At 41.2% G+C, this 22,985-nt stretch overlaps 1 protein-coding gene and 1 non-coding gene across 5 annotated transcripts; one reads left to right on the top strand and one right to left on the bottom strand.

Annotated features, from left to right (window-relative positions):
• Positions 1-47: 47 nt before the first annotated feature.
• ncoa7b (nuclear receptor coactivator 7b) lies at positions 48-19,487 on the bottom strand. Of its 4 annotated transcripts, none has more exons than XM_030047152.1 (17): positions 19,436-19,487; positions 18,269-18,481; positions 15,163-15,350; positions 12,289-12,359; positions 11,577-11,684; positions 11,383-11,484; positions 9,777-9,902; positions 9,423-9,607; positions 8,750-8,904; positions 7,399-8,031; positions 6,835-7,006; positions 6,239-6,386; positions 5,245-5,370; positions 4,945-5,097; positions 3,259-3,354; positions 3,045-3,118; positions 48-2,023 (listed from the first exon to the last, which is right to left on the bottom strand). In XM_030047152.1, the coding sequence occupies exons 2-17, from the start codon at positions 18,304-18,306 to the stop codon at positions 1,888-1,890; spliced, it is 2,511 nt and encodes an 836-aa protein (XP_029903012.1). In that variant the 5' UTR covers positions 18,307-18,481; positions 19,436-19,487; the 3' UTR covers positions 48-1,887. The 4 variants fall into 4 exon arrangements, with proteins under 4 accessions (XP_029903012.1, XP_029903013.1, XP_029903014.1 ...); XM_030047153.1 differs by lacking the exon at positions 19,436-19,487 and adding an exon at positions 18,999-19,415; XM_030047154.1 differs by lacking the exon at positions 19,436-19,487 and adding an exon at positions 19,003-19,415.
• Positions 19,488-19,724: 237 nt separating this feature from the next.
• On the top strand, positions 19,725-19,796 carry trnae-cuc (transfer RNA glutamic acid (anticodon CUC)). The gene has a single exon. It is a non-coding gene; the product is annotated as a tRNA-Glu (tRNA).
• Positions 19,797-22,985: the final 3,189 nt, after the last annotated feature.

Raw genomic sequence — 22,985 nt, 5'->3', positions numbered from 1 at the left:
GTTTCCATGTTATGTACCATGATGACAAATGACAGTGGTCATTTTATTTATGTATGTTTAACATTTATTTAGGTTTAAATGTGGTAGCAATAACAACACAATAAATAGATCCTTGGTGATGTCACAGAACAGTTTTGGATTCACAAGAAATAATACTTCAGGAGCATTCACAGTTACAACAACACTTAACAGCCAAGAGGACAAAGCTCATTTTCACATGAAGCAATACCTGGCATGAGTGAATAGTATGGCAGATATCATACTAGCAGTGTCCAACATTTTCAGGATTGCATATTCATGCACTACAAGCCTGTGTAAGGTCTTTGTGGAATACACAGGATACAAACAAGTATTTCTTTTCCATGTTAGTAGAACTGAACTTTTAGTTAGTGGCATGGCATTAGAGTGCAATAAAATTGACTGATGATCCCTTTTCTCCACCCTTTAAAACAAAGCAGGGGCTTACTCATGTCGTGGCAATCAAACAACATTCAGTGGCAATTTTCATATAAGGAATGCTTTCCGTCAATTACACAGGGCCACGATGTAGTATGAATGAAATCCTGAAGTGCAAACTGACATGTTAAACTAATACTGGTTACAAAACCCAAACAATGATGACTGCACGTTAAAAATCAGAGATCAAACTAGTCAGCATGAGACATTCATTCAATACGGCCACCAGTTTCTTCAGTCCTCTCTAGTGCTTTTTGGGATGCATCAATTTGACCACTCAAATCAAAGAACAGAAACATTCAGCAGAACACATTTATAAACAATAAAACCGTAAAAAAAAAAAAAAAAAAAAGAGAGAGAGAGAAACATTCTTTGTCAAAACAAATCATGTAAAAATACAATTCTAAAACATATAAAAGGTGGATTCACAAAAAAGAAAAAAAAAAAAAAGAAAACATGAAATTTGGTCACTGCAAACCGTCCCTTTATACTTTCCCTTCCTGGCTAACCAGTTGTTTTGGATGGTGAGGGGTTGTGGAATGGAATGGAACATTCTCGTTCAGATTATGACTTAAAATCCGAGAACAAGGCGGCCTTCGGAGGAAGTTCGACACTTCTCGTTGTAAACAGTTACTCCATTTCCTGCATTCAAAACGGGCCTAATCGGGAGGATATATGGTTTTGATAGGGAAACTAAAATCCCGAATGCACTACCTCGAATCCTTGGATCACAGTTTCCTCTTCCCTTTGCACACCGATATACCGTTTTAAACTTTTTCTATATTGATATCAAACATACAATTATTTCAGCACAAAGGAACCTAAAGCATTATGGGGCACCTCATTTTTTATAGTGACTCTTCAAGCCAGCTTTTTTTCAGATTACCTCAACTGTATCATGCTCAGGCTGGGGTCTTTAGGGACCTCAGAGCCACAGGGTCACATGGCAGCCCTCTTAGCACCTTCATTTTTCACGTTCCCCTCCTCAGAAGCATATGGTGGTTAGGCAGTCTGCATGCTGGGGTAGCGGGAGGCATTGTGGGATGTCTAAGGCAGCCAATGAAGTGAGGGCATATAAGAACGCTGTTTTCTCAAACTTTGCGCCTTCAAGGGGTAACAACCCCAGTGTAAACCGGAAAACCCATGTCAACACAGGTTCATACAGACCATCAACAAAGCACCTGATATCTGGATCCACCAAACACCCAAAACAATGAACTATGATTGGTCACATCCTCCGACTGTGAATAATCCAGAAGATTAGATAAAAGATGGACAGACCTGGCAAAGTCCTTCTTAGTCTCACAGAAAGTTTAGTGTTATTTGGGTAGCCCGTGTCGCCCTCTAGTGGTGCATATAGACTAGGGGGTTTGAAGGTGGAGGGGTTGTGGATTGTAGGGTGAAATGCAGAAGTGGCTGGAGCCGGAGAAGCTACTCAAAGGCCCACACCTCCAGACTGTGGATGTTGAAGTCTTGCTGGGAGGAGAGCGGCTGGTTGTTGAAGGTGGCACAGCTGGTGGTGGTGCCGCGGTACAGCTCAGCATCCAGCCACAAGCCTAGCTGACCACTGGAGGGGATGTGGTGGTGGATGGAGGGGTAGGGAGAGATAGAAGAGAGACAGGTTGGATGTAGGGTTGTGATCTTTCTATGCAAGTGCTGATTTGTATGAGAGTAGAACACAAAATATTAGGGTCTGTGTTTCATAAGCTGTTTAATTTCCTCCCCAGCCCTTGGTAATATGTAACAGCAAACATCATGTGGAGGTCACAGGATGGTGAGCAGGAGAGGAGCGAGGGATTTAAGTGAAATACATTCACCCTGGCAGACACTATTCATGTTCTACAGGGGTAATTTGGCAGATGAGACGAATTGCCATAGGACTACTGTAATTACATGGATATTGGTTTGTTTACTTAAACTTGAATCATTTTCCCTTTCAGAAATAACGGATAAGTACAATGCATTGTGGTTAATATTCACCTTCGGAGTGAGAACTGTTGCTGACTCACTCACTTAGCCCTCCAAGGGTCAATCTCACCACTTGAGTTTTTCAGACAAACTGAACAACACTTATGATGGTGGCGTGGACGCCCCCTGAGGCGAGCACCAGGGGGAAGTGAAAGGGGGCACGATAAACAATGAATGAAACACAGCACCGATGTTCCCCTTTCCAGCAGAAAAAAAGGAAGTTGGGTTTGTATATGAGGGAAGAACACACTTTCCTTTGTTTCCTGTGTCAAATGTATTATATAATTACTAGGGTTCACTTAATATGTTTTTTTTTACAGACCAATGCTGATTCCAACATTTTTTTTTTTTTAATAGGGATGCACCGATTGATTGGCCCAAGACCAAAATTGGCCAGTTGTTACGCCAGATCGGTTCAGACCAGAACCGGCAGGTCTGTCTGAATATAAAGCTCATTGTATTAGTTTATCTCAGGCATGAGTTCTGCCAGATAGTTATAGTTTAAATAGTTATGTTTAAAGTAGTATGCCATATTATAAAGAAAACTATTACCAGAATAAATCTTTTTTTTTTTTTTTGGCTAAAAAAGTAGCAAGAAAAGACCTCATCCATATACTCACCCTCCCCCTCCCATCTGCAGAGAGTCAGTATTGCCTTTCACAAAGTAGGAGTTGTCCCCTGTCCAGCGGTACACCTGAAAATAAATAACAATCAATGTCTCAATTTGCCATTTGAGTGACAAGTTTACTGATACTTACATTTTTCAACAACTTCTTCTGGACCAGCGTCAGCTAGATATCCAAACTTGAATTCTAACAGGAACTGAGCACAAACCTTGATCTCAGGACAGAAGCTGTAAAGGAATGTTTCTCCTGTGCCGTAGCAGTGTTCGCTCACTTTGAAGGGATGAGTGGAGAAGGCCCCAAACACCTGAAATACAAGTGAGATTCAATCCAAGATGAAAAGCCATTTACTTGGAACCGGCAGTCATAAGCAGGTGTGCACATGACTGTTGCAATTCAATGACTAGTTACCAGAACAAGTTAAAGACTCAAAACCTTGGAGCAAAACTGAACTTTGGTAGAGTGTTGGGATGTATAGCTCCCTAGGTGTGACTTGAGTCCACATGGTGGTGAAATATTCTCATTAGTTTCTCTGTGCTCCCCTTGGCTGCCAATTCAGAGTACTGTATTTATGTCTCAACTTCTATAGTGTGACAACACAGATCTCAAAGTAACACTTAAGAACATAAACTCAAACAAAGCGGATTACTCATTCATTCATTTTCCAAACCACTTACCTGTGTAAGGGTTGCAGGGAGTGCTGCAGCCTATCCCAGCCCTCATTGGGCGGGAGGCAGGTGAACACCCTGGACAGGTTGCTTTTCCGTCACAGGGCAGACAGACAAACAAGCACTTTCGCACGCACATTCACACCTAGGGGCATTTAGTATGTCCAATTCATCTGGCTAGCATGTCTTTGGACTGAAACAAACAAAACAGTAAAAAAAACAGAAAAGTCCTGGTACCCATTTTGAGGGGAAATTAAATGTCTCTTTCTATGTTATTTTTCTATTTGAACCGGAAAGTAGATCCAGCAGGAGGTGTGTGCAGGAAAATTCCACATAGCAACCTTGTGTCAGGAAGGAACAACCTGGTAGGACTTTAACAGGTGATTGTAATCACACAAAAAAATGGTACCAGACCTTGTTTTTTTTATGTTGGCATAACCCACTTTGTTGTGTTTCTTTATGCCCTAAAAGTGTTTTTTGGGGGTGCTCCAGTAGCTTTCCTGGTAGAGTGTGTACCACCTATCAAGGCTGATTCCTTACCACAATAGCCTGGGTTCAGCTGAGCTGTTTTGATTATGGAAGTGAATGGAGAGATAGGAATACAGTATTGTGGGTTAGCAGCCCAGGGGAGCACAGAGCACTCTACCAAAGTTCAATTCTGCTTTAAGTGTTTCTCTGGCAATGATTTTTAATGACCACAAGTTTTGGAGTCCAAATTCCAAGGTCTTCTTTTACCTCTGTCACATTAAAATGTACAAACAGACATGTTTTGCTTTCAAAATAGACTTAGTGGTGAATTCAGCTGTGTTGGAGAGAAGATGAAGGCTTTACATTGTGTTCTATTCAGCTAACTTAACTTTTAATACTACATTTTAAATGTCTGAACCAGCTGTATAGTCTATGTAGGAATGAATACAGTCATGGTTTTCATCAATTATGAGTTAGTTTGTTCCGCTGCTAAAACAAGTGTTGGAGTAGAAGAAATGTACTAAATGTAATGGATCGCTGTCACTGTGTGCTATTTATTATCCATCTCCATACAAAGTTTAAAGTATATGGCATATTTGGCAGCAGTGCAGATCATTTATTTCAGCTACATTCAGCACATGTGACAACACTGCAAATGCCTTCTACTGGTTCATTTTAAAATAATTTCATAGTTATTCAAGAATCATTGGCATCAGTGGAAGTCCTGCAGTTAACACAAATGCTTTTTCCATTGTGCATACCTGGTTGTCCATGTCTTTGATGACCAACAGCACCGGGCTGTCCACTTCTGCCAGGTTCCTGTACAGAGTCTTGAGGCTGGTCCCGTGTTTCACAGTGCTGTAGGCCAGCCTCCAGGGGTAGCCCTGCACACGGGCCGGCAAGCGACAGGCAAGCTGCAGGGCAGACACATTATCACACCAGAAGACAAGAGGCTGTGTATAGTATGTGTGGACTCGCTCTTCCTTAACACTGAATTATTTTCTCATCAGGAGGTGGGTATGTGCTTGGGGTCAGGCTGCATGTGTGTCTAGAGTGTTTACCTTCTCAATGTGTGTGTCCTGCAGCAGATCACTGGTGTCACTGAGGATGGGCAGCGCATCCATGGACAGGTCTCCATCACAGCTGCCGAAACTCTGCCTGCGCTTGGCCTCATCAATAGTGATTATCTGGGGGAAAAACACACAACATAAACAGATCTCTGACAGTGTAATCAATATGAGACACAACGGCCTCACTGTTGTCACAAGACGTGTATCTAGTCATCATTGAAGCCCATTTAAAAAAAAAAAAAAATAAAAAAAAACTTGAGCAAAATACAAAAATATAGCAGGATGGCTCATTTGTAACAACCATATCCTATGTTCTGTCATAAGTATGGGTGGTACGATACCAAACTTTTGGTAAGAAAAATCAATCAGTGAAAATCCATAATTCTCGACACCTGATTCAATACTGTGACAAACTTTGAATTTCAAGTATTTAAATATAAAGGCCACATAACGATGAGAACATTGGCCTGTAGCCCCCAACTAGAAAACAAATCAGCCCAAGAAATACTAATATCAAATTAGAAGAAGGATTTAAACATACAGGTGCGCCGGAGCTGCATGTGTGAACACAAATGTCTGCATCAGTTGTTCTGCACTTCATCCTCCTGGCTACCTAGCACTTGAGCCCATGTGTGAATAGAGCAGGAAATTGTCCGGAGCAGGCACAGCCAGCGAGTGGGCGTGTTGATGATGTTCTATCAAGCAGCTAACACAAAACCGGTGAAGAAGGCGGCTCATTTACACTAAGAAGAGCCAAACAAAAATCTGTGAAAGGACAATACCGCCTAAAATCCAGACCTGATTCTTGGTACATTGTGTGGAGTACTATTACCAAGGAGTACCATGCTGCTGGGGGGTTTTTTTCTACACATTTTAGTATTGACATGATATTGATTCTACATTGAAACCTCAAGTAAGTCACTTTGGCTATAATCTGAGAGACTGCACAGGACGTGGACAGACTGCCAGTTACTAATGAGCTCACCTCCCAGCTGCAAGATGCAGGATCGCTGAAGAAGTTATCGATCATATCCAGCTCATCCTTCTCTACCACCACGAAGCCCTGCTCCCGCGCCTCCTTCCCGTACACATCCGGAGACCACTGGACGAAAAATGCATACAGATGGTCTACCCTGGAACACACAAACATATTGTGCAGGTGAAATATACATCACTGACCCACGTGAACGGACCGTCAAGACTACAACCCTGTGGAGATAAATCACTGCCAAAAGCTAACAAACAAACATAACTTTTTTTTTTTTTTTTTTACAAATGCCCTATGATACACTAACAAACACAGTGTGACTAGCAAATACAAAACACCTTTAACAAACTAATGTATTTTATTTTGCAAATACAAAATGTACCTATCAAACAAATACACAACATATTTCTAATACATCATACTCCAGAAAAAAAGGAATCATAGGACATTTGTAAAACATGTTATGTTTGTTTGTTAGCTTTTGGCAGCAATTTAGCTCCATAAAACCCCAGATTCTTTAAAATGTTTTCAGTACAACCACCGTCGTAAGAGCTACAGAAAGCACTCAATCTATGTAGTAGTTGTCATCTCACCTTTCCTGTGGCACAGCAAACCAGTACTCTGGCTGCTTTCCCCGGGCCCCGTACGAGTGGGCGGGGCTAGAGGTCATCCCTGTGGCAAAGGACTTCCTCATTGGCTTTCCCACTTTAAAGCACAGGAACATGGGCGGGTTTTTACTCTTCTCCTCCGAGGAAAAAAGCATGTCTGTACAGAATGGGGAATGAGAACAGTTTTACATCTGTCTTTCAGCACCTAAAATATCTGATAACTGCCTGTAATACAGTCCTTGAATATTAATTTCTAGTTAAAGGAACAGTTTATCTAGCATACAAAAAAGTTAAGGAACAGTCTGTACTGCTTTTTTGTTTGTGCTGTATCTATCTGCCCCTAATGAATACATATCGGGTACAGGATGCTGCAGAGCCTTTTTAATAAATCTGCAAAAAATTCTACAGTTCTGTCATTATAGGGTACTGAGTGTAGATTAATGAGAGAAAAATGAACTTAAACAATTGTAGCATCAGGACGCAACATAACAAAAGTGAAAAAGCATAGGAGGTCTGAGTACTTTCTGAATGCACTGTATATAATCTTACCTTCTATTGGAGCCTGCATCCTCTCCAGCAGCCAAGACCTCACTTCTGCCTCGTAGCTCTTCTTTCTCCTCTCCTCCTCGCTCAGCCCGCCCTCTTCTCTTGGGTCTTTCTGAAGATCCACTGCTTGGCATGGTCCCTGAAAACTACATTTCCCATGAGTCTCTGCAGCGTCTTTCAGACTTAACCCTCTGCTTTGGTCCACTGCAGTGCTTATGCCATCGTGCACATTTATCACTTCTTCAGTCCCTTTAGATTTCATATCTTTGGTTTCAGTGACCTCTCGGCTTGTAGGTTTCCCGTGCACGTCACCCTGTTTGTCAGTCTCTGATGAAGATTGTAGTGACTCTCCATCCTCAACCGAGCTGTTCTGAGCCACACCCTCATCCTCCTCATCATCCAACTTCCCTTTTGTTTGAAAAAGTGTCGATATTTTATGGGAATGGGACTCATCCTGCAAGTCTACCTGGTCCGAGTAACTTGGTCCTATGAGTTCCTGCTGGTCCCCACTGACAGTGTTGTAGAGTTTGGACAAATTCCCATGTGGCTCCTCTGTGCTCCCGTTGACGGTTGGCTCGAGCTCTGTGAAGCCTTCATCTGAAGGAGACTTCTCTGTCTGTTCGCCCTCTGCACTCCCTACCATTTTCAAAATAAACTGTGCTATAATTTGCAAGTTCAACAAGATGTGTATGCATTCAAATGCCAGTACCTTGAGGTGAAAGTGATTTGCATTTGCATTTGCAACCTCTTCCAAAGTGAAACTTACTTTTGAATGGCAATGACAGGCTGATAAACCAAATTTTGTTTTACAGCTCAGTGAACAGATCTGAACTTTCACCAGCCACATTCATTCATTTAGTGGACATAAAAGGTGCCAAACATCTTTTTGGTAGTAGCTACTAGGCTAGAAAAATGATCAAACTTCACCAAAATTTGGCTGGTAGCTGTTTTTTTAGTATGGCTTGGCGATATGAACAAAATCAGATATCACTATATCTTTGACCAATATTGAAGGGATGACAATTTGCGCTTCCACAAGCTATTTAAACACAAGAGATTTCTGACAAGCAGCTGTTGGTAATATGGATATGATACTGAAACAGCTACAACAGTCTAATAAGTTTGGAAAATAGCATCCCTTTACCCTAAGACAGCCTTTAAAACCGGGAAAAGACAATACTTGCCATTCCCGACAGTATGATATCCAAAATTGCAGAAAATATCTAGCTTCATATCACTATAATATTGATATAATGCTCAGTCCTACCACCTAGGTTGAAACATGGAACACCTGGGACCATATACTTGATAGAGCATTTTTCAAAAAAACATGGCAAGTCAGATGATACGTTACCAGTTTCTGAGAGGGTAGAGTCAATGTCATCCAAGATGATAGGGCGCTTGGGATCCAGCGCTTCATAGCGGCTGAAGGGGTTGAGGTCCCGCTCGGAGGGCAGCTGCTCCCACTCTCCAGGCCTGTACACAGGACACAGATCCTGGGGTAGGTCTCTGTGGGGTCACGGGGCACCACACATACCGCAACACAAATGTAAATGGGGGGAAATTAAAAAAACAAAAACAAAAAAAAGGAAAAAAGAAAAACAAATGTTGAACATAAATAATACATGAGCATAAAGAGGTGCAACTTAAAAGACAAAATAATATATGAGTCAAAATAGGAAATGAATCTAAAATGGCAATGGTGGAGTACAAATCAACAACTTGAAATGGAAAAGAAAAAACTTTAAATAAAATTCTTAAGAGCTGTCCAGACAACAAAATCCGATGGAATGAATGGAGCTTCATACAAAACAGAAAGTTAGAGAGATGATATAAGGGCAAATGGGAAAAGTGCTAGAAGTTGGAAGGGCTTGGTAGAGGCAATTAACAGTTATCTGATCAAACACAGAGAGCGAGAGAAACTGAAAGGAAGAACAAGAAAGGAGAGACATTTAAGAGCTGAGAACTGGAAGAACAGTCGAGAGAGTCCAAAGGAGGAGTAAGGCGAGAGGGCTAAGCTGCCTTACGACGGCAGGGCGTCCTTGAGCTTCATGCGTGACACGTCGTCGTAGAGGGCCACCGAGATCACTTCCTCCATGGGGCAGATCAGGCCATACTCCTCACAGCCGTGCTCGATCACCAGGGGGTCTGACTTGTGGGGGTCAAACATGATGTTGTTGGGTGTCACAATCATCACCCCTCCCACCACGCCCTGCAAGGTTAAAGTAACATATGGAGAGACTTCTGAGTCTGGGATAGTAAAAAACCTGCAAGGATTATACATGCAAATGACAAATTACCCAATTAGCAAGCTGGAAATGAAGTGGGCTTCCCTGACACTGCCAGATGTATTAAAAAGAAGAGATTCTGTGGCCTCTCACCATGCCGTCTGTGAAGTATTTGCAGCTCATCTTGATGAACTTAACCGTGGCTGGGCTCTCATCCTCAGAGGCCGGAGATAACTCTCGCCGTAAGGCCTTGGCTGAGCTGCTGTTCACAGCACTGTCCTGTGGGACATCACACAGCCACATCAGAGCCCTGCTCATTATAACCATCTTGAACACACCTTGCTTTGAGTTGAAGGGCGCTGCTAATGACTGTTTCTTTACTCATCAGTGTTTGATATGTAGTCAGTCAGAGATGATCAGCTCTGCTGTTTGATACAAGTTTGATCCTCTTGAAGTAATGTGGGGTTCTAAAGTAAGTTTTTTTGTCTCACCCATGAAAATAGAATTGGGTAGAATTGGCAAGGGCATTAGTTCACAACAAGTAAAGAGTTTTCCATTGAGGTTCCCTTTGCCAGGGCAACAGGAAAACCTTTTTATCTGTTTATCAATTTTGTGTCAAAAATACCACAGCTGATTGGGATTAGTGGTAGTAGATAATGCTGGTGATGTTTTTTTCCCTATGATGGTAAAGTTTTGATCTAACTGACTTACATTCATTCTCTACAGCCTTTTCCTCATCTTAGCCATAATCAATTTTTGTCAAACCCTAACCTAACCTTAATGAATAAGCCAAAATAACAACTCAAATGATTTCACCATCCTTGGAAAAAAAGAAATGGCATACCGGTGTGTCTGTAGCACTTTTGGTTAAGTAACAGGATCTCACAGGTAACAGGCTTATGTCAGCAGACTGAGCCACTGCGGCATCTTGTGGAAAAAAAATCAAACTCTTTGTGCATTTGCACTAATCACCAGTGAAGATATATTCTATGACCAATGTTTTTTTTTGTTGCAGTGGAAATGTCAATAAAGGTATTCAATCTGTTCCGCAAAGGTGCCCATTAGTGACTGTAGAATCCAATTTGACTCATTCCGTTTCTGTGGTCTCACCTGCCTCTGGCTTTTAAACTACAAAACTAGGTAGAAATATGTCACTCACACATTTGATAACAGCATTTTGCATACAGAAGTATGTGCTGGGTTTTAAAGCTTGCTCATTATTTTACAATGGATGAAATTTATAGTTCATTATGGAGGATAAATGCAGTGAAATTACAAGAGCATTCTGAAGCACTGCTGAAATTAGAGGAAAACCAGTATTTTGGTTTATTTTGAAGTGGTTCACAGTCAGAGTAAATGTTAAGACCAGTAGAGACAAAGTTTCAAAAACCACACAGTATATAATCAAATTGTATTATCTCAATAACTACCAGCTGGTATGATGTGACCCTTAATTTATCCACCAAAAACTCCTTTTTGCCAGGGTTTAATGGGTAGTAATATTAGGCCCTGATGTAATGTAGTCCATAATTTATCCCATTACTTCCAAAACATTTTTAATGCTCCAACTTTAATAGAACAAAAATCAGGACAGCACACTGACTTACTTCAAAACAAAGGCAAAAAGCAAAATTATTCCTATCAACCACCACTGCTAAAAATAAAAAGAAGAAAGACACATATTGTGTATTCCTGGTAGGAGGCTACTGTTGATGATAATGCACCACATATGCAACATGATGACACTGTTATTACTTACGTGGCATGCTTCCTGAGACAGGCCGTTTGTGAAGGCAGGGTCAGAGGAACTTTGAGTGTCTGAGTCTGGTTCTGACTGGCTGACATCAGGCACAAACAGCCTCTGTGAGGGTGAGGGACAAGCATGTTCACCTGTTAAGTCGCCAGCGGACTAAGAGAGTCAAACTGTGGCACGTGACGGTGGCCGGACCTCACCTGACCAGGGTAGACACTGCGAGAGAAGAGCTTGTTCAGCTGGACCAGTTTGTTTGGGGTGATGTTGAACTTAAGTGCAATGCTGTTGAGGGAATCATTGGGTCCAACCTGTGACAAGAGATCAGCCTCAATTCACAAAACTGCTTTTTTTACATTTAGTCTTAAAAATGACAGTCAAAAACAGTTTTTATGTTTTCTTGACTTACTGTGTCACGTCCTACGAAAAAATGTACAATTAAATGTATTCTTGAAATGAAGGATCTCAAAGTGAATCTTGATTACTGTACCTTTAAGAATATCCTTCGCCTGTTTCACAATTCCTCCAGTGAAAAGCCTCTGATTTCACACATTTAAACACATCTTAGGCAATCAGGCTATAGTTCAAAGTCTTCAGAGCTTTCCCTACACCTCATAAAAATAAAAGTTTTTATTTTTAGCTTCATCTGGTGTAGGCCCAAGAAGGCCTATATCATATCTACTAAAAATAACCTAGCAAATTTTACAGTTACTCTGACAGACTTACAAATAACAGTAGCCAATGTTTAAATCTTTTACTTATTGAAGAAAACCATAGAACACATTAATGACTCTGACACCCGGTCCTTTTTGCATTAAGGGAAAAAATGGTGTATGATGCACTGATTTGATGCACAACTTTTCTGCAGGTGAGTCAGCAGCTGGTGTGGGAGTTACAGGCTGCGGCATTACTCACTATGAACTCCACCGTCCCTGGGGGCCTCCTCTTCTCCCTATTTGCTTGACCATTACTTTTGCAGCCATCATCTAAGAGTGAGCGAGAGAGAGAGGGAGGGAGAGGGAAACAGACAGAGAGAGAGAGAGAGAGAGAGAGAGAGCATTTGCAGTCTCAGCATAATGAGAAGTTTCCGGAGAAAAGCCAAGTAACAAACAGTGCATAAGAACAAAAGTGATTTCATGCACAAACACAGTCCATAAAATACTGATGTTACACTCTACGGGGATGAAAAAGAGATTCTGTTCTCTCCAAGCTGCTCACAGGCCAATTCTACATTACTGTTATATATGTATGAACATATCAATACAGAATTTTTGCTACCCAGTTGAAATGCATTTTTAATAATGCCAAAAACAAACAAACAAAAAAAAAAAAATCAAGACACAGTGATCTTGGGAAACCAGAAGAGAAGGGGTGTGAAAAGTAATCAAAATACCTAAGCTGAAGTAAAGGTATCTTGTTTGAGAATTACTTGAGTAAAAGTGAAACTCAACCATTACTATACTTCTTCAGTAAAAGTCCTACAGTAGCTACCATTAACTGAACTTAAATATTCAAAAGTACAAGTAAATTGTGCTGAATAATAAAAAAACAAAAACAAAGAGGAGCTTTTTTGGGCCAACACAGAAATGTAGAAAGCTCAAATCAGGAAATAACAGGTTGGATGTAAATTGTCTGATGGAAACATCCGAAAGAAGACCCACAGTGATGACATTTAAGAGAACGCATGAAATATTGCTTAAGGTAGCTTGCAGTAACAAAGTAGAAATACTTTGTTACTTCACACCATAGCAGAATAGTACATTTAATACTCAACACAGAGGGTCACACAAGTTAAATGTCCAGTAGTCGGTTACATTTTGATTCACTACCAGCAGAAATGAAAGCCCTATCATTATCTGGGCTTAAATCACTAGCCTACGCATGCTGAAACAGTTATCATAAATACACACAACCCTTGTAGTAGTTAAGAGCCCAAAGTCAGCATTTGCGTCTGCCAAGAACATAGAGGTTATTAGTGCACCACTCCCTTACTGCCTCATTACAATGCTGCCTCTACCATGGAAACAGAGGGCATGACTAAGCATCAGCCTGCCAGACTCCAGCTGGGTCTTCGCTCTCTTTGACAAAGACCTGTCTGCTTGACTGAGTACAGTAACTCACTGGCTTAGAACTGAGCTGTGACGGCTTATTTTATCACATGAAAGCCATGCTTCCAGCAGCATTCGTTTTCAGTCTGTGCACGGCAAGGCTAAGGGCTGTAACACTATCTCAAAATGATAGCACAAAGAACACAGAAGCTAGGGGGTGACATTTTTGTTTGTCTGGCTGTTATGCAACATACGTATTATGGAAAGACAACAGCGCAGGTCTGTATTTAGAGCGCCATTATTACCCCGCACCACTGCATGTTTGATTTGATGGTCTACCTGGAACAATGGTGTGGTGTTCATGTAACACATCCAGCAGAGTTTACACAGCTGGCTGCCCCAATGCACTGGTGACAGACAGTGGTCCATTAACACTGTCAATATGGAGCTGGTGACTACATGAGTGATGAAGAGTCTATGCTATGAGCTCAACTGAAGACAATATGCAGGACTGAGCAGCCTAAGGCAACAATATCACTTTAAACTTCACATCATTCTAAGCTGCTTAGATCGGTTTCAAAGTGGGCTCTGGGGATTCCCAGGGGTCTTTGAAGGCCTTCTACGAAGCAGAATGAGGAATAGTTTCATTTCACTATAATTCACAAGCATTTAAACAGAAGACATCTGACGTCAATCCAGCATCCCTGATATGATATTTAAATAGATAATCTTAATAACTGTAATTACAGATTTCTTGTCATTTTTTTTGGTAATTTTCAGTCAACTTTTGTCTTAATTTCTGGTATTTGTTTAGCAAATAATAATAATTATTATTGTTGTTGTTGCTGTTGTCATCTTTGTCGTGGCCCGGGTTTGTTTTTTTATTTTTATTTATGTCTTGGTAATTCTTTTTTACTATTTTGCTTTTTTCCCCCATGTTTTTGAGAGAAATCACATGACTTTGTTCAGGTTTTAAAGGTTTAGCAAGAAGACATTGCTAAGTCACACACACATATATACCACACTCTGAAATGACTGTACTGTAGCTTTACTGGGAGCGAACAGTTAGACTAAGTTACAGTGAGGTCATTTCAGTGTGTGGTGGTTCATTTTTGTCTTCAATAAGATGTTCCTGTGACTGACCAGCACCTGATTGCAAATATTGGCTGTGCATGAGGAGTCCTGCTCACCACTATACATATGTACACATTTATGGATTGAGGGTCTCATATCGATCCATCTATCAATTTGGCTAATTTTCTTGCAACACTGGGAATTCAGCTTCCCTTACAAAAACCAGTACAGATTCATGTTATGTAACTTCCTGTTTAAAATCACTGTGACCATTTAACCCCAAGTGCATAAAAACTGATAGCTCTTGTGTTGCAAATTCATCACAGGATAATCAAAGTAAATGATGGACTAAGGTGCCAGTTAACTCTAAAGGCATACTGAACTCAACTACTCAACTAAAATCATACATTTGTCATTTGTTATTGTTGCAATTTCCATTTTAATCTATCCAACTAAAGACACTTGAGTTGTCAATTATCTTATTAGGGATATCTAACATTTTGAAGCTTTAGTGTAAAATAACAATAGACGCATGAGTCCTAAATGTTTAATTTCCAAAGGAAGCTCTGATCCTGAGGTGACTGGATAGGACAGTCTTCACTACAAATTTACATAAGCCAAATCTTGCTCTGTATGGATGATGTTAAGTTTAGGACGCAAACATTACCACAGCCTGCAGACAGCTTTTCTGTTATTCCCTGTGGGTCTGCCTTTCCGTTCTTGTCCTTGGTGTCAGTAGCATTTGGGATGTCTGAACAGGAGATGATGGATGACTTCAAGGGCGAATTAGCTGGTTTCTGCTCATTCACGCTCTTCTCTGATTGGCTCTGCTTGAGCTGTCTCCGCCTCTTCAGCCTGACGGAATGCAAAAGGACAAGGATTTGTTTACTTAACCCAGTGCACACAACACAGGACTGTGGATGACCATAACTTTTGTTATTGACTTATCCTTGGACATCTCAGAGTGAGGATCGATACATACAACTTTTCTGAATTTTGTATTGAATTTCTCCTGGACTGCTGCAACATTTTTCGGGATTGTTCTTGAATTTATGGAGTGATCTCACCCTGACCCTATCTAGAAAATCATTAATCAAGGCTGATAGTAAGTCTAGCAAGTGCTCTCATAACAATAAATCATTCAAGTTTGCCTTCGGTGAGAAAATGAAATTCATGTAAACAAACTTCTCTCTTTACTTTGCTGCGTCATTTGTATTTGTGCCTTATTGTGTCCTTTTCCACCAATTAATCACTGATGGGTAAGGGGATGACGTAATGGTGCTTCCAGACCCTGTCAGGGTTCATTAATGGGAGGGCACTGCAGCAAACTGAGCCAAAGTGGAACAGTGCAGTGGATCTACATGTTATTAGTACACTTAAGTCTATGAAACCCACTGGAACCTAGGCTTACATGTGGATATGTAGGTAGAAAACGGTCAGAAGAGAAGACCGAGCTGATTTATCATGTCCTTGGAATGATAGAGATAGTGTCGGTCTGGACAGCCTTGGGCAAGGGAGGAAAAAAAGGGAAAAGTAGGAGAGAAATGTCTTAAGTGTGCAAGCGCCTTAATGGAATGGCTACAGTGGGTCGATAAGACTGCAGACAGACACGGCTCAGGCCTTTCCCATAGCCTCAGGTCACTCTCCCACTTTAACCGATGCAGGCCACATCTGGCAGAGAACTCAGGAATCTGCATCACATTCCAAACAACATGCCTGGTTCACTCTAGGATATTTCTGTGTGAAAAGCAAGAATTTTTTCACCTAATCTCTTCCTCTGCCTTTGCATTTCTCTTTTCCCCCCTTTTTCTCTTCCCACACCAAAGGTAACTTCCTAGCACATCTAGCCCATTCCAAGCCCCCAGTCACAGAGGACACCAAAAATAAGTGGAAACAAGTGAGAAACAATATGTGTACATCCTCAAAGCAACCTCCTCCTCCTCCTCTTCTTCTTCTTCTTACAGAACTTGGTGCATTAGTGCTTCTGCAAGCACTAAGAATAGCTGGGAGTAGGTGCTATAGAAAACATACAACCAATGGGCCATTACTAGAGCCCTCTGGATAATTTTGAACTGGTATTTGGTGGCAGTCAGTGTGCTCTGTGCTCCAGAATGACCTTTGCACTATATATGGAAACAAACGAACATATAGTGGAAGTGGCAGGAGAGCTTGATATTATAGCAGTGGCTATGTTGGGGAAGAGATAAGGCTTGTTTTCTTTCCTTACATGTTCCCACTCTCTCCTTCCATAAAGGAAAATTATGGCTATTGATCTTAAGCAGAGGATTACATGTGCCTCATGTAAAGAAAAGGCTTCATAATAACAAGCCTTACAAATAATTAAAGGACAAGATAAGCTGCAGGTTTGTGTCAGAGCGTTGGTGCAGTCTAAAGAGGAAAACTGAAAGATAATAAAAAAAATCAAAATAAAATCCATTAGGCTAGACTGCATTATCTTGCAAAATCCATCACAAGTCCATTTTCAGCAGCTTTGATGTAGTCATCAGACTCACCACGAGGCATATGCTTATCCATATTTCATCTGATTTGCCTGGCAAGAGACATTTAACTGAATCAGTTAGCTATCTAGGTTGTGGGATTTGATTTTCACTTGGGTACCAAAATCGCACAGTTTATGTCCGTGTGCCATGTGTTTAATACTATTATGGGCTGTTTATGTAAGGCAGACCAGGCGGGGATTGGATGTATTAAACTGAACAAAACTAATATCCTAAATTGCTATGGAGGGCTTTTGACAGTAGTACTAACTCATGTTTACCTATTTTCATTATTCCCACAGCACTCGAAAATGACCACCTGTACCTGCTAACAGCTACAGAAAAATGTCCATCAGCTATAGAAAAGTAATAGAACAAAATGGCACTAAAATCTTGGACTGTTTAAAGACCTATGTCAACCTTAAGCTTGAGACTGAGCAGTGGATAGTTCTGTCAAATTTTGGTGTGTATGGATGTGAGAAAAAGAAAGACAGAGAGATAAAGAAGACAAAGAGAGTGGTGATGCGTTTCTTTATTCATCACCTACTAATTTCTTGTTAGTGCATAATCTGTTGCTAGAACAAGTCTCTTTCCACACCATTCCACTATCATGTTTCACTTTGACGCCAAAATCCAATTTGAAAGTGGACACCGTCCCAGCTGATCAGTGTGTGTGTGTGTGTGTGTGAGAGAGACCTTTGATGCACAACTCCCACTGTATCTGTGCCTTGTGGGTAGTCTAGCCAAAGAGACAAATGGCTTAAGACCAGAGTTCCAAATGGATGGAATGAATAATCACTAAATGCACCTTAACAGGAGGAGGGATTGAATAATTACTAAACGCACCTTGGAGAGAGAACTTCACAGCACAGAATGACCATGCATCACAATGGAAGAGCCACGTCAGTCCAGCTGACACCACTTTATGTTAGAAATAATCATGATGATTTGAGAAAATGATGAAAAATGAAGAAAAAAAAAAAAACATATAAACCACTCACTTATGTTGTTAAAGGCACATTTCAGCATTGGCATTGAAGACAGAGATAGAGAAAAAAAAACTAAATGTGCTGTGCTCACTTGAACGTATCTTGTCATACACATTACACGTACATTAAAGATGCTGGAAAGAACAAAATGAGAGCTATTCGTGTTAAAATGAAAATCAGCTCTGCTGCATGTGCAAAATATCGAAAGTGAATGATGGAAAGGAGCTGACACAGAATTCAAACAGAATCACTGCACATTCACACACGCACACGCACAAACCCTTACCTGGCAAAGTATCCCGGCTTCCTCTCTCTCTTTTCCATCAGGCCAGGGTTCTAAAGCTGCATGCAATCAAGCACACAAACTCACACACATAAACACATACATAGACACACACACACACACACACACACACACTCCGTGTGTCCAAGCCAGCAGACAACACTTTGAGAAGGTCAACTCTCCTCTCACACTGTGCTCTCACACTTGTTTCTTATCCTGCAGGAGGAGGAGAGAAGCAGGGGATTAGCAGGCTACCGGGGCGCCACACACCACTGTTAGACCATGAGAGCGCAGTAATTGATAAAGCCATTGGTCATCAGCTTAAGTGGTGGGCGATGAAAGCATCCTAGATAAGCATGTGAAGCCACTCAGCTGGTTGAGGCCGAGAAACAAAGAGAAAATGCCCCACTTTGCGACACAGAGAAAAACACTACATCAGTACAGAAGACATAATGGGATGTAAACATTAAACAGTCATGGCTTAACTACCTCACTATCACATTAACATACAGAGGCACTGGACCACAGGACATGGGATTTGTAACAATAATTATAATTGTAAGGACAACAACAACAATAATACTAATGATAAGCAATTTCCTCACCTCAAGTCAAGTATAGATAATTTAAACCGCACTGCTTCTCAATATTACTATCGACAATGAGCGTTAGCAGATCGATGGCTAGGCTAACCGTTGTGCTACAAGGCTAAAATAAAGCAACGTTGCCCCACCTACATTCGTAAGTTTGCAGCGTTTTGATCAATGGAAATCTTTGAATCTTTTTTAGAGCACGGCGCGGCGTTCAGTCTCTGCCTGCGGTGCGACTGTTGGTCCACCACAAGATAAATTGTGCTACAAACATCTCTTCTGTTTCTGCTGCGAGGTCGAGCAAACACACGCAGTAGGTACAGGGTCCAGTCCTCCAGCTGACTGACAGTTGGTGCTAGCTAGCAGCGCTAGCTTACTTTGTTTACAACGAGACAATAGCAACCTGGTGATGGTGTGAATACTTCATATCATCCAACCGCCAGCCCTGTCGCTTGAAAAAAAAAATGTTTTGGTTTCTTGCAATGTGGCCTCGACGTTAACATGAAGTAAAGGAGGATGCAGATTGGTATTCGTTTCAATGCTAAAATCTAGATAGGGACAAGGAAAACAGCCAACATACCTTGCGTGCATCCTCAGGCAGCTAGCTAACGCCAAAATGCAGCTTCCTTCCACTACGCCCTCTCGTGTCATGTGAAATTAACGTTACACCATTTTGCTCAGACTGCCTATTGAGCGTGGTAACATGAAGCAGTCAGCAACATCTGTCATTTCCACTGTTTCCACGGCAGGTACATTAAGGATTGAATCTACAACATTTACCATTTTGTAGTTAAATACATGTATTAAATGGAAATATGTATCCCTGTTGTATCAAATAAATTTAATCCGATATTCCATGCGAGCGTGTGTCCCTGGTGGTCTAGTGGTTAGGATTCGGCGCTCTCACCGCCGCGGCCCGGGTTCGATTCCCGGTCAGGGAACTTCAATTTTTGCATCAATGAATTATTTTTCCGTGAGGAGGCTTGTTGTTTAAAACTGCCTCGTGCCGACCGCTTATGAGACTTATGGGCACTGTAGTAGTTACTGCCAGTTGACATAGTTCCCCAAAAAAAGTAGTGTTCATCCAGCAGCAGCTAGGTGAGACGCTAACCTGTAAACTACTTTGTCTATTTAGGCCTACACAATAATCTGATGCTTATGGTCATTGTTTTGGGGCATTTATGATCGGTCAGAAAGAAGCAGATGTGTGTAGCCCCTCTCTCTCTCTCTCTCTCTCTCTCTCTCTCTCTCTCTCTCTCTCTCTCTCTCTCTCTCTGTGTCCCCCGCCCCTCCCCTCTGTGTGTGTGTGTGTGTGTGTGTGTGTGTGTGTGTGTGTGTGTGTGTGTAATATTTGCTCTGGTTGGCTGCAGGGACTCTGCTGCCAGGACGTCCAGCAGCAGGACACCACACTCTGTATATGCTGCCATTTAAAACGGGCAGTCAGGACATTTGTACATTGCCCCCACCACAAACACACAACAATATGATTGTGGGGTTGAATGGCTGTTGATCAAAAACAGTGACTCATCAACACACTAAGCCTTTTATGCAGTAGAACATTCAGCACTAATATTGATTAATAATATAAATAAAGGGGGCATCGCAGCAGCTCAACTGGTGGAGCGTGTGCCATGTGTCAAGGCTGAGTCCTTGCCGCAGCAGCCTGGGTTGGAGTCCAGCCTGGGCCCCTTACTATGTGCCGTCCCCTCTCTCTCCTGCCCTGCCTGTCTCTCTACTGTCACTGTGAGGTGAAGCGGAAGTGCCAATAAAAAAAGAATCTTGAATAATAACATCAACTTTAATAACCTTTTCATAGAATGCCTTTCTGTTGCTGCTCTTTACAGCCTTTACAGAACATTAGCAACTTCTGTGTTGAATTGTTGGTTTATGTTAAGAAATAGATTCAGTTTCAACATTAAAGTGTGCTTTACAGTGACCTTTAGTACTTAAAAGGTCAAATAAAATAATGGGTAGTGAAAAAATTAAATTAATAGGGATACTAAAAATCAAAAAATAGATGGAAGTAGCCTAGATGTACAAACAAGGTATGTCACAGCTAAAGGTCACAACCTTACATGATATATTTATGAAAAACAACTAAATGTTAACTATGTAACAGTTCCAATGATACCTTTTTTACAGAAAAAACATGTACTGATGCTTGTCCGCATGCACCCTCCACCACTTCACAAAACAGTGGGATAAGTCCCTTGAATTTTGTCATGCTCTAGCTAGTGAAAAGAGGAAGCAGACAGTTCCCTGTAGGAGGAAATTCAAAGGACACAGCAGCAGTAGCAGTAGTTGACATCAAAGTCAACATCAAAGCAAGAAATACAACAACGTAGAATAAGCTCAAATAGGAATAGGACAGAATAAATCATAGAAAAATAGATCATATTTTGATCACATTTTAGGTTATATTTTGATTTTGACAATTTTGTCTTAAACTTTTGTCATCTTTTCCAGCTTTGCGCTTCCCTATGATGCTTCCTCTGTGGTCCTGTGGGAGGTGTTGTGTTCAAGGCATGGTTCACAGCAACACAACTGTCTTGGTCAGAGCAGACTTGGTCAGTAAGCAGATGCTGTTTGCTGGTGGGACATCTTAGCACACTTTCAGTCCCATTGCCTTAACTGAAGCAGCTGACTCCAGTAGCTTTTGGAGAAGTCATTAGTACAGTTGCCTCACACAAGTATGTAAAATAGGATCATTTTCCTCAATAAATAAATGAATATGTACAGTGGTTTTGTGTCATTTGTTTAATTCAGTTTATCCAATTTTAGGACTTGGTGTGAAAATCTGATCATGTTTTAGGTCACATTTATGCAGAAATAGATCAAATTCTAAAGGGTTCACAAACTTTCAGGCACCTATTTGTCCTCCTCCTCCTCCTCATCACCTGTGATAATCTGAGAACTTCTGTAGGTGGCAGAGGGCCCCCAAGAGCGTTGTCGGGCCCATCTGACATACTGTTTTTAAGAGGCTCGGTTTTAAAGCTACTGGTATCATATGAAGACACCCTAGAAACCTGAAGGAATCAATTGCAAGGGGGCAAGAGTGTTAAATATCGTTCCAACTTAGGCTAAATTTTGCTGAGGGAAAAACTAGCATGGCCATTTTCAAAGGGGGCCTCTGACCTCTGACCTCAAGATATCGGAATGAAAATGGGTTCTATGGGCATCCAATTTTTTTTCTAAAACAAAAGCAATTCAATTGGCTAACCTGTTTACAGGAAATGCATGTCTGCTGGTTTGTTACTGTTCAGTACATCACATCCAGTATGCCACTTATTACTTTATCACTTTTAATATTACAGTACCAGATGACTCTTTTGAGTTCGTACCTTTTGAGATTAAATACGCTAGAAGGGTAAAAACATGTCAGGCCCACATTGGTTTGATGTAAGCAACAAAAAATGACAACTAATAAACTTGATAATGGCTGTGCTAGTTTCAGTAGGTGTGTGAGTCATCAAGCATTGACAGTAGTAATTGCATTGGTGGCATTGAGGCATCAAATTCTGCTGAGGGCCCCGTAAAGGCTTGGGCCGGCTCTGATGGTGACTGTACTGTTCCTTGGGGTGCACCAGTGTTGCTCATCACCACATCTGCCAGGCAACACAGCATAAAGCTTTAAATGAGCTGGCTCCTCTGTCCAGCAGAGGTTTTCCTTCATTTAATGCTCCAGCCAGATCACTGAGCTCTTGCACAGCTTCTCTTTGAAATGCTCCATAAAAGTCCTGAGGCTGCCCTCTGCTTTTAGGCCCCTAAACTGTGGACAAGCCCTGGCTGATGAGATGAGCAATGACGAGTTTTATTTGAAATTAGAGCTCTAGGTTTCCTCCTCATGCTGTTCGTGTGAGCTCCTCTTCCTCAGGCCCTCTGCCGTGGCCTCTCCCTCTCCTTATATTGTCACGGCAGCTTCATCACTTCAACACACATAGAATTTCACACTCATAGGATTGATGAGTGGGTAAATAAATAAATATACATCATACATGAAACAGAGGTTAAGGTCTAGGGTATTAAGTGTGTCTTAGCAACAGAGAAACATGAATTTGTCCCTAAGTTGTATTGTTTGATGCAAATATTTGCTTTTGTGGCATGATCTTAATGTTTTATGAGTGTTAGAG

The sequence above is a fragment of the Myripristis murdjan genome, chromosome 24 (genome assembly GCF_902150065.1).
Source record: "Myripristis murdjan chromosome 24, fMyrMur1.1, whole genome shotgun sequence".
Classification (NCBI taxonomy): domain Eukaryota; kingdom Metazoa; phylum Chordata; class Actinopteri; order Holocentriformes; family Holocentridae; genus Myripristis; species Myripristis murdjan.
The sequence above is the reverse complement of the archived record's forward strand: the minus strand, read 5'-3'. Positions and strand labels throughout refer to the sequence as shown.

Bases quoted from the DNA above. Each gene is read 5' to 3' on its own strand.
- ncoa7b (XM_030047152.1), bottom strand. From the start codon at position 18,306: ATGGAAAAGAGAGAGAGGAAGCCGGGATACTTTGCCAG. The intron at 11,685-12,288 runs GTGAGTAATGCC...CTCTTGTCACAG, and splicing joins CAGGGACGGTGGAGTTCATA to GTTGGACCCAATGATTCCCT. The intron at 8,905-9,422 runs GTAAGGCAGCTT...GTGACCCCACAG, and splicing joins CTCAAGGACGCCCTGCCGTC to AGACCTACCCCAGGATCTGT.